A 12,323-nucleotide genomic window follows, 5' to 3' on the forward strand; every position below is an offset into this window, starting at 1 on the left:
TACTGCTCTGCTTTAGACCCTAACATTAACGTGAAGGCTGTAGCAGCGCTCAGCCATCCTCAGTTCGTCAATTCATTTGAAATTTCAACATCGCCAATGACAGTCGTTTGCTCAGTTCATCACTGCCGTCGACAGTCGCTGCCGAGTGCGGCCACTGCCATCACGCCAACGGCGATGACTCAGCGAGGTCGATATTTCTGGTTATTTCATGTATGTTGAATTAATTATATTTGGGAATGAAAAATAGGTAAGAAAAAAATCATTATTTTTCTAGAAAAATCACCAATTTTAAATGATCACTACTTTAATCTTTAAAACCAAAATAAAAATACGAAATAACCGAACCAAATTTGTAAAAATCAAACCAAACCAAAATAATTTTGGTTTGGTTATGGTTTTCATTTTCGTCAATCCAAAAATCGAAAAACCGAATCGATATTCAACAATCAAACCGAACAAACCGAATCTCCACCCATAATTGTGTGTGAATTGGAAATCCATTAATTTTGTTTTGTATCTTGCATTTCTCTTTTATTTTTCTTCTCCTTCACTTTGATTTTCTTTTCTAGCACCTAAATTAAATTGTCAATATACACTCCTTATCACATTAAAAAGAGATATCAAAGGGGAAGAAATTTGTGTGTTAAATAGCTTTTCACTTAAAATTTCCACTTCCACAGAAAAATATAGTACATTTCTCACTCATAATTTATTATCTTTCTTGACTTAATTTCTGCCACTCTTTATCATTATTTTTTGGGACAACGGACAAATATATCCTAAGCTTTGCAATTTAGAAAAGATATACCTCTTGTTAAAATTATGGTGCATATATAACCTCATCATCTAATAAATGGTGAACATTTATCCTTTTCATTAATAAACAAATTTTTAAAAATTTCCTGGTACCTGTTAGAGAGAAGAACATGTTCATTTAAATTAAAAGTTCAAATTAAAAGGACATGTGTGTCGTAGAAAAAGTAATAGACAAATTATCCTCTCAAAATAAATGGACCGTGTACTATGATATTTCTATGGAAGTGTCTTCTGCAATGACTTGCGAAGGACACAATTTAAGTTTTTGTAATTGGAATTTTTCTTTATTATAAGTTTGTTTTTTATTTTAACAAATTACTATCAATGAGTATTATAATTACATCGGAACAAAAAATACATTACATTATGATGTTTGGACTTAGAGTAAGGGATAAGTTCAACTAATCAATATTCACATTAAAATGAAAAATCAAAGTGAAAGGAATTTGTGTGAAATTTTCATGACATGACTCATGCAAGGACTTGAAAAATCTTAAGAATCCTTTTATGCAAGTCGTTAAAGAAATATGTCACTCGAAAACAAGTTTAACTGAATTAAATATATGAAAAAAATCACTAATAGTATAATATTAAATTTGAACCATATATTTCGAAGTACAATATATTAAGCGCAACTTTATAGGTTAAACTCATCAAATTTAAATCTTGAATGTGTCACTGATCATCACAAGTTTGTCCGTCGCAAGGATATGCATGTTATACCTTTTGAGATTTTCATTAATTGATCTTTCATTATAGGTATCTTTTCAATTAAGAAAAAATTGAAATAAAATAAATTAAAAGTTTAGTAGGAAAATAGGCTATTTTGATTATTTTAGATTTTCCTGGCAAGACTTGTGCATTGACTCGAGAGTGACACTATTTTCTACAGAAGGAATTGATTGAGAACTTGATATGAAGGCACTACAAGACTTTCCTCCTTCATCTTCTCACCTTTTTCTTTGAAATTGCACTTACCATCCGAGGATGTTGCGGAATTTATAGGCGCAATTGCGTCATCCTTAAATATAGGTTTTGAGTTTGTAGTTTCGAAATAGAGTGTTCCTATTAATTAAATGTCACTACTCTTAGTATTTTATCAATTGACGACAAATTGAACAATTGAGATTCTATTAAATGTATCTGAGAACAAAATAATTAAAGAAAAGTAGAAGAAGACTTAAATGCATAAATACTAAGTCATGTTTCTTGGTCATTTAGAGTAAAGAGTACGTTCTGAATATTCACATCAAAATAAAAAATCAAAGTGAAAGGGATTCGTGTGCTGAGTAGCTTTCATTTGAAAAGTCAAAATGAAATGCTGTCAAATATAACTAAACTTTGATGAAATTTGTTGTAACACACTTGAACTTTATAGGGGTCCTATGAACCCCCGAAACTTTTTGGGATTCCTATGACTCTCCTATACTATTTATTAGCGTGTTTCATTGACATTTATTTGCACTAAATTCTTTTTTAAAAAAATTTCTTTTAGCATTTTTTATTTTTTTATTAACTTATAAATGTCACTAAAATATACTAATAAATAATTCGGGAGTCATAGGACTCCCAAAAAGTTCACATATGTTACAATAAAATTCGTCAAAGTTTAAGTATATTAGACTATTTTCCCTCTTATATTTGGAATGAAACACTGTATACGGAAAATTAAATTTGTGGATTATGAACTGATGTCCATGAATATATCAAAGGCTGTTAAGGTTCAAATGGAAGGCCTTAGACAGCTTTGCAAAAATTGTGGATCACCTAATTTAGCCATGAAACTCAAAAAACAGTGAGATTTAGGAGGTTTTAAAACAACTAACTCCTTTTTAAAAAGGCATAATACATAAATATGACTCTAAACTTGACATCAAATTATAACATTGATCTTAAATTTTGACAGTGCACAAGTAGGCCATTTAACTATACAAAATCTGAACAAATAAACACTCCAATCCTACGTGGCAAAATGTGTGTATATATTCAAAACCACGCGCGTCGGAGTTCGAATCGAAGGTTTTTTTTGTTCAGCTTTTGTATAGTTAAAGGGCCTACTTGTGCACTGGCAAAGTTAAAGGTCATAGTTATAATGTATCTTTTTTATTAGGTGGCAACATCTGAGTGGATGACTAATCCACGTAGGCGCAAGTGAGGTACACATGTGTAAGTTGCAAAATCGAAGTGTTTATTTGTTCAGGTTTTGTATAGTTAAAGGACCTACTTGTGCACTATAAAAGTTTAAGATCAATATTATAATTTGGTGTCAAGTTTGGGGTCATATTTATATATTATGCCTTTTAAAAATCTGGACAAGAAGAACATTAAAAAAACAGAATATTTGACATTTTCTAAGTTGAACTTGGAATTGATTGATGATTGATATGAAGGCAGCAGTCCTTGACTTTAATTTCCCCTATCCTCTTTCTTCTGATAATAAAATTCATATGTGTAATTTATTTCAATATCAAAATTCAAAGTGAAATGGATTTGTCTGTTCGTTAGCTTTCATTGAAATTTCCACAACAAGAGTCGCTGGAATTACTTGAAATTCAAACAACTGTATTTATACTATTAGTTGCATGAAAGAAGATATTTTGAGGAACACTACGTGGAAAACCTTGGTGCTTCCGCCCCCCGCCCCCCTCCCCCTACGCGGCATGAATTCAAATTAATCGAGTTCCTAATTTGGATATCAAATATTGAATAGGAAACCAAAAAAGGAACAAGAAAAGGTCACGTCTCATTCTCAATATCATGTATAATCAGGTCCCTCAATATCATGTATAATTTCCCTTGGTATGACTTAATCGTGTCTAATTAATTTTTGAGAACGACATTTTCCTACTCTTTTTGCTACTTAAATATGCTTGACTATTGAACAATTATTGGTTCAATAAAGTATTATTTTTAATAAAATAGATCCCCATAGTTAAATGTCCAACCAAGTGAAAGGATTTGCCGGTTATTGAACTAAAAAGCACTTTTCTTTGTTTTGTTTTTTCCGATTTTTTCTTTAGCATACGTTGAATTTTACATCAATTTAATGACTTTATGTGATGCAGCTTTCTTTGAAATTTTCATAGCAAGACTTGAGAATAACAAACATTAGTTTCCCTATTTCTTTCCAGTTGCCATCAAATTTACTATGTGTCAAGGTGGAATTAAATTCTTGTTATGGTTTACCTTGAATTTCCTTTTCACACATACCAAAAAGGTAGCATCACAATGTAGTCACTAAAAAGTTTTGTAGAGGGGACAATTGTCCCTACATATTTTATATTAGTTTTTTTCATAGGTAGTCAATTTATAACCAAACTCGTACAATATGAACAAATCCTTAGTTGTCCATGTTTCCTATACCAATATTCTCACTAAACCTCTACTAAAAGCGCAATTTCGGTATCTAAAAAATCACTAGTAATTCTTGTTTCTACTGGGATTTGAGCCGTGATCTCCTATAATTTTCCGTCACTTCATGATCATTAAACCTCACAAACTTCTTAGTACTGTATTATAGCTAACTAAAAAAGAAGAGTCTTTTTAATGTATAGTCGATGAAAACAGTAGAAGAGGACTTGAACAAATTAAATTAAATTAAATTTAAAATGAGAGTTATGAATTGATTCTTTCTTCTTCCTTCTTTTGTGATTAATTGGTAGATTTTAGTTTTTCAATTATGAGGAAAATGGCATTACTTCATTTTAATTTTACAATTACAATTTTTCTTTTTCACTTTATTGCCAAATTTATACTACTGCAATTCAACTTGGACTAGTCAACCAAATATCTGCGCCAACTTTATTGACTATTTACACCACTATTGATCTTTCAACTAACAAATTTGAAGGACATATTCAACACATTATGGGAGATTTTATTGCGCTTCGGGTGCTAAATTTACCTCATAATGCGTTGGAAGGTCATATACCACCATCACTTGGAAGTTTATCTATAGTTGAATCATTTGACCTTTCATTTAACGAGCTTTCGAGAGAGATGCCACAACAACTTGCTTCTCTTACATCTCTTGCATTCTTAAATCTCTCCTACAATCATCTTCAAGGATACATCCTTCAAGGATCTCAATTCGCAACATTTGAGAAATATTCATATGGAGGTGTTATGATTCAAATAGAGTAAGCAAACCACAAGTAAGAGAAAACAAAAACAACACATAGATTTAAGTGGAAACCCTTGCGGGAAAAAACCACGGGCAGAGGCAGTGGAGGTTTCACTATAATGGAGAGAAAGTACAAAGTGGGAGACGTAGTCTCAATGACGTGTAATTTTCTGAATATTCAAAACAACCCACTAAATGTACTTATATGATACATGCATACAAATAAGTCCTAGGCCCAAAAACATAAAGGTCCATACCCCATTGAAAATGACAAACATGAGTCACACCACGAGACTTTCAAGGCCGGATCAAAAAAATTCGGGTCACAACGCTAACAGGAGGCAATGACGGATTACGTGGATTCCCAGTTTTGAAAGGTTATGGCAATGATCGTGTGTCAGAGACAAATTATACTGGATCCACAGTAGATGATCAAGAAAGCAATTCTGAATTTTGGAGTGATTTTTGGAAAGCTGCTCTTATGGGCTATGGAAGTGGACTATGTATTGGTTTATCCATAATATATTTCATGATTTCAACTGGAAACCCAAAATGGCTTGCAAGAATCATTAAAGAGTTGGAATATAAGATTACGGTGAGACGGAGAAAGAAGCAGGAAAGGCAAGCGAATTGCATAAGAAGAAATAATCATTTCAAGACATGTTATAGGTCTTGTGTCACAACCCGATTTTCAAGTCATGATTGCACCTACCATAATCCACAAGTAGGTAAGCCAACACGTAATCCAGAGCTAACGCAATGGATTACCTTGGTGGAAACGTCCAACACGGACCCTATATAGGAACACAATATAACAACAGTATTCCACAACGAAACAAATAACATTCAAATACCAATCTCATAACCTGATAGTATAAGTACAAGAGCAACTATAAATTCGGCAACAGAAATTACAACTCGAAGTTTGATAAACTTAGTAGTTTTATAGAATTTTCTCGAATACAAAACAAAGTAAGGATAGAAGGAAAAGAGGGAAACTCGAAATCCAAGAGCTCACCCTATCTCCTGATGATCAACACAACACGACATCGACTCAACGGAGGCAACTAGAACTCAGGTCTGTACCAAAAAAGTATAGAATTGTAGTATGAGTATCAAAGCACAGGTACTCAGTAGGCATCATCGGCCAACTGAGCTAAATTATAATATAAGGACGATATAAAGTAAGACAATAACTTGAAGTCAAGGTATAGGATCGAACCTGAATCTTCTTCAATATCACTGTATAAAATAACTAATCTACTAGGGCAATAGTATAATGTATCATATCAACATATACCATAATTATCATACAAATGAGTAATCATTTCGGAAGCGTAAAGCCACATATATACAATAACAATCATGTATGTACCATAATCAACACCAACCATCTACGACGTGTTATACCGCCGGGAAGTACACGCAAAAGAACATAATAAAGAACTCATCACGGTGTTCCATACCACCGGAGAGTACACCAAACGATCAATATATCAAGTAACAACTACACAAGCAACTCACCAAAGCCGTGGGTTTCACATCCCCCCCATGGCCTATTACCAAGGTCTACAATCATTATCAATACCGCAATTTAGCACAACAAAACCGATATCATTATAGCATAGTTATATAGTTACTTATTCTCTATTTCATTGATGAACTCCAAGTCTAGCCTATATTAGCTAATCTCCTTATCCATGAAGCACTAGTTTACAAGTCTTATAGTTTACTAGTCATCAAATAAGAAAAAGCTACAAGTTACTAACACTATTATTTATTCACCTATCTCAAGGCCATTTTCTAGTTAGAATCCTTATTATATAAGTCGTCAATTAAGCCATCACGACATTACATGATAGATGCCAACTTAACTATTCATCATACATTACTAAGACCAATATCATTAAGTATGTTACAAGCTTACGGACTAGTTTCCATATTTTAACCAAGTAAGGTCCACCAACTAGTTTACTAGGCTTCTAGCCCATAAGTCATAGTCATTTATTAGAGACAACTAGTTATCACACAAGCCACTTTATTAGGCAAAATTCCATAACATGACCATTTATCCAAGTTAAGTAGATTTACTAGGTGAACCCTTGGTACTACACAAGATTACACCTATCAATTGGCCTTAACCCAATACTCGGCATAATCCACATCTAGTTACTAATTAGAAGTAATACGGGTCACACCTCTTAACTAGTGATTAACAATGAAGAATGATTAATAATCTACCAAGGAAGGCATCATGTCCCAAGTACACAAATGGGTTAGCCACACACGGCATAACCCCACATATGTCCATATATTCATATATACTCACCACACACAGTATCATCATAACATCATTACCTCTTCTGAATAACCGGCCATCATAACATCAACATATCCTCCAGAGTCACCGGACATCATTATAACATTATTATATCCTCTGAATTCACCGGGTATCATCATAACATCATTACCGCTTTTGAATTAACTGGGCATCATCATAATATCAACATATCCTCTAGATTCACTGGGCATCATCATAACATCATTATATCCTCCGGATTCACCGTGTATCATCATAACATCATTACCTCATTCAGATTAATCGGGCATTATCATAATATCAACATATCCTCCGAATTCACTAGGCATCATCATAACATCATTACCTCTTTCGAATTAACTAGGCATCATCATAATATCAACATATCCTCTATATTCACCGGAAATCATTATAACATTATTATATCTTCCGAATTCACCGGGTATCATCATAACATCATTACCTTTTTCAGATTAACCAAACATCATCATATTATCAACATATCCTTAGGATTCACCAGGCATCATCATAACATCATTATATCCTCCCGATTAACCGGGTATCATCATAACATCATAACCTCTTCTAAATTAATCGGGCATCATTATAATATCAATACATCCTTCGAATTCACCTGGCATCATCATAGTATTAGCGCATCTCCCAAGACAACCAACATTCATATATATATATATGTAGTCAAATCAATGAACATGTACAAGACACAATAATAAAGTATAAGTGATGCAAGGTAACACATATCATCATACTTTACAATTAGTCATCACTACATAATATAAGTAGATGCATGAGCATGAATATCTAAATGACATACACAATTACCACTTTTCCAAGGTTATCATGTCTATTAGCAACTCAATTATAAGTCAAGTGCATGTTTTCTAGTCGCCTCTTTTATTCCCATATTTCACAATACTAACCCTAAAAGAAAAATCATTCACACACGAATTAGCTTAATCATTAGACTTGGTTCATGGCAAGAGTGGTAACATAATTAGAGGTTCTCTTGGTGAACTAATCAATAAATCAAGCAATAGCATAACCATAAGTTCAATTCGCAAGACTTTTCGAGGCTATCCATATCATGACAACAAGATAATCAATCAAGTATATATATTATCCAACCATCGACCACATACATAAGCCAACAACTGGGTTTAACCATTATAATCTCAATAACGTAACTTAGACGTTCATCAAGTAGCTAGGTCACTACGAAATTTCATAGTTCAAGCTTAAGGTGGGTCAAGTCCCACTCCTAAATCCCAATAATACCAAAGTTTATTTCTACAAGACTAACTTCTACCCAGAATTAGGCTAGATTATCTAAATCACACCATAAGGGCTTATCAATCCATACTAAGCCTATAAGGGAAAAATATTCTTCAAGCAACCTTCCTAAGTCACCCCAAACACTAAGGCCATTTCATAACTAGTCATAACTAGGTTACATACTCTTAAGGTTAGCCAACAACATCATTCTCAACTACTAGAGCAACAAAAGTATTCTCATGCTATTCAAGAGACTTCAAGTCGAACTATCCAAGGTTCTAGGCTAAAGGCCAAACATCACACTTTACAAGTTTAATAGCCTACAAGAAAAAACTAATCCAAAGTATTGCCATTCCTCCATTTATCTTCTAAAAACCCACCCAATCTCACAAGATACCAATAATTATTCTACAATCAAGCTCAATTTATCTACAAGTAAGCCTAACCTACCTTGAGTCGAATTGCTCGCGAACCAATAAACTTTGCCTTCCCTTTTCTTGATGTTTCTTATTCTTCCACGATCCAAGCTATCAACAACATAATATAAGCATTATTTCAAGAACAATAAAACCCATTATGGCATCACTATACCATGGGTTCAAAATGACACCAAATCCCTCAAGTGGGTCCTACCTTCGGAAAATGAGTTTTGTGAGACTAACACATTGTTCAAACATCATTAGGGAGCTATAAGCCTAAATAAATTTGAGTAAATCAATCACATTTGTGTCTACAATTGATCATCAAGGACTTAGGGTTTTGGGTCTAGAAATCAAGAAATTAATATCAAATTTGAAGGAATCTTACCTTAGATTTGTAGCAAAAATGGATTACACAAGACTCACTTTTAAGGCAACAAATCTTTGTGGTTGCTAGGGTTCTCAAAAAAGAGAAGAATGCCCCAAAAATCGGCCAAATGGGCCTTTTATTCGGACTCATTCGGACTTTGTTTTTTGCAAATGAACTATATAACACCACTAAATTCGATATTCCAGACGCATTGGTGAAGTCGTATTTTCTATACGAGGTTATTTAGGTAAATTATGGGTCCCACACCTATATATTTTGATTTTTGACTTTTCAACTAATGGGTCGAAATGAGCTCAGGTGGTTTGGAATCCAAACCAAGGGTCTACTTATCCTAAAATCGATAATACATAGCTGCTGGTGTAGTTGAAATTTGCATTCGAAATTATTTTACTAAAGTTTTTGCTCGGCGGGCATTTGGAATCGACAAAGACTTCTAAATGGGAAATTGGGTCAAAAAAACAACGAACTACCCGGTAACCAAACTATCAGTTCCAACAAGTCATAAATGACTAGGGGAAGCTATGGAGAAGATCAAACAACGAAAATAGGGATAAATATGAAAAATGACCTGAAGGGTCATTACATCTTGATTTCAGAACTTCAGGTAAATTGGTAAAACGTCTTCCGCGAAGAGTCCTCACATTGAGATACATAAAGATTTTGATCATCAACTAATACTAATGGATGCTATATATGGTCTAAATTTAGTCACCACAAGAGCCTAATTCCGAAGCTTATCATATTTGGGCCAACACACCAGTAATGGCATGATGGAATCCTTCAGAAGAATATAATTAGCACCCACACCTTCGAAATAATGTTTGTGCTTCCTCAGATCATTTTTAAGAATTCGGGAGAATGCGCGAGTGAGCTCTCCCACAATTGAAAATCAGAGGTTAAGCTAAGGCTATTGCTATTTCATTTTCTTCAAAGATGATTACATGAATGGAATGAAAGGCTTTTTATCGGTAGAACTAGAATATGTACAAATAAGGTAAAATGTATTGATTTTTCACTTTGAGCTAAATGTCTTGTTTACCAAAAACTCTCCAACGAAAAATGATACATTTCAACTACTTGTACACCGAGGTGTGTAATGCAAGAAAACTTAAAACTCTGCATGTGATGATATTTGTGTTTATAAGATAGCTGGAAACTATATTCTGCTTCTTCTTCTTCTACTTCTTCTTCTTCTTTATTTTTTAATTAAAAATGACCATAACCAAGAAATTTCCAAGGGCTGGTAGCTCCCAACCCTTCTTTATTCTTTTCCACTTAAATATCATATTTCTGTCTTGAGTGGAATTTGAATCTGAAACGCATGCATAACCAACACTTCACACATTATACTCTTCTCTCTAGACTTTAGAGTCCAAGGCAATAGTTTGGGGATTTAAATCTCACTAACATGAATGAAAGTTGTGTGATTAGACACTGCCAATGCCGCCACTATTCAAATGGAGTTTTGAATTCTTCTAGCAAATAAATAAATGAGCATTCGAACTAAAGAATTTATGTGAAAATACTCAACACTCATACCATTTTAACAATAAAAATTATCAACATATATTTTCCACCTTCAAACAAGAAAGGACACTCCGTGTAAAAACTTGATGCTTCATCTTTAATGGCTCTTATGAGACGTGGATCCAGATTAGGGCTTACACGGTGTGAATACATATTAATCAAATGAGAAAATTAGAAAAATAAGCAATGTCTCATTCTAAATTTCATGTCCATTCAGGTCCCTCAACAACTCAGTTTCATATAATAATAAATTAAGCAAACTGACCCAGAAAACCAAACGAGATCTTAAAAAAATAAGCAATGTCTCATTCTAAATTTCATGTCCATTCAAGTCGCTCAACAACTCAGTTTCATATAATAATAAATTAAGCAAATTGACCCACAACACTCTGCCATTTGACTAAGTCGTGTCTAATTTTTGAGAATGATGTTTCTTACTTTTAAGAAATTTCTGACTGTATTATTATTTGTGTTTCCTAAACATGGAATTAATTGATGATGTAATATAAAGGCAGCAGTCCTTGCTTGAATTTTTTTCTTTTCTTCTTTCATTTGATACTAAATTCGTAAGTAAATTATTTTAATATGAAAATTCAAGTGAAAGGGATTTACGATCCAATTTGCTTCAAGGCTCACTTCCTATTCCACCAAGTACCACAGAGATCTTCTTCATATCACAAAATAATCTGAGTAGGGAGATCCCTTCATCTATTTGCAATTTGACACCACTGCAAATACTAAATTTGGCTAGAAATAATTTGCGCGGAGAAATTCAGCGATGTTTGGGAAATCTCACTGCCCTCGAGCTTTTGAATATGCGGCATAACAATCTTTTTGGGAATCTTCCAACAACTTTCATAAATGAAAGTTCGCTAAGAAGCCTCAACTTGCTTGACAATAAACTTGAGGAGAAAATTCCCCGACCTTTGGCCAATTGCAAAAAGTTGCAGGTTCTTGATTTAGCAAATAAAAATCTGATTGACACATTCCCCATGTGGTTGGGAACTCTTCCAAAGCTGCAAGTTTTAAGTTTGAGATCGAATAAGTTTCATGGGCCCATTCAACCTTCAGAGGATGAAACTATTTTTCCCGAGCTTCGGATCATAGACCTCTCTTACAATGAATTCTCGGGAAACTTTCCTATGAGTCTGTTTCAACATATGAAGCCATGAGGACAATTGAACAAACACGGAAGGACCCACGATATTTTGGAGATTCATATTTCCAAGATTTTGTTACGGTTGCAACCAAGGGGATAGAGCTTGAATTTGTTAGAATTTTGACTGTTTACACCGTCATTGATCTTTCAAATAACAAATTTGAAGGATGCATTCAAAGTATTTTGCGAGATTTTTACTGCGCTCCGGGTGCTAAGTTTTCTCATAATGAATTGCACGGTCATATTCCACCATCACTTGGAAATTTATCTGAAGC

General features: G+C 33.7%; 1 protein-coding gene across 1 annotated transcript; it reads left to right on the forward strand.

Moving 5' to 3' along the window:
* Positions 1-4,683: 4,683 nt before the first annotated feature.
* On the forward strand, positions 4,684-12,061 carry LOC107848905 (receptor-like protein Cf-9). The gene is made up of 3 exons (XM_047401730.1): positions 4,684-4,936; positions 5,278-5,560; positions 11,488-12,061. Exons 1-3 carry the CDS (start codon positions 4,684-4,686, stop codon positions 12,059-12,061), a joined length of 1,110 nt encoding a protein of 369 aa, XP_047257686.1.
* Positions 12,062-12,323: the final 262 nt, after the last annotated feature.

Source organism: Capsicum annuum, chromosome 12 (genome assembly GCF_002878395.1).
Source record: "Capsicum annuum cultivar UCD-10X-F1 chromosome 12, UCD10Xv1.1, whole genome shotgun sequence".
NCBI classification, from domain to species: Eukaryota; Viridiplantae; Streptophyta; class Magnoliopsida; order Solanales; family Solanaceae; genus Capsicum; species Capsicum annuum.

What these genes read in the sequence shown, in the direction of transcription:
- LOC107848905 (XM_047401730.1), top strand. Translation starts at nt 4,684, where the DNA reads ATGGGAGATTTTATTGCGCTTCGGGTGCTAAATTTACCTCATAATGCG. An exon ending in TGAGAAATATTCATATGGAG is followed by an intron (nt 4,937 to 5,277) that starts GTGTTATGATTC and finishes CAACGCTAACAG; the next exon opens with GAGGCAATGACGGATTACGT. An exon ending in CGGAGAAAGAAGCAGGAAAG is followed by an intron (nt 5,561 to 11,487) that starts GCAAGCGAATTG and finishes TGAAAATTCAAG; the next exon opens with TGAAAGGGATTTACGATCCA.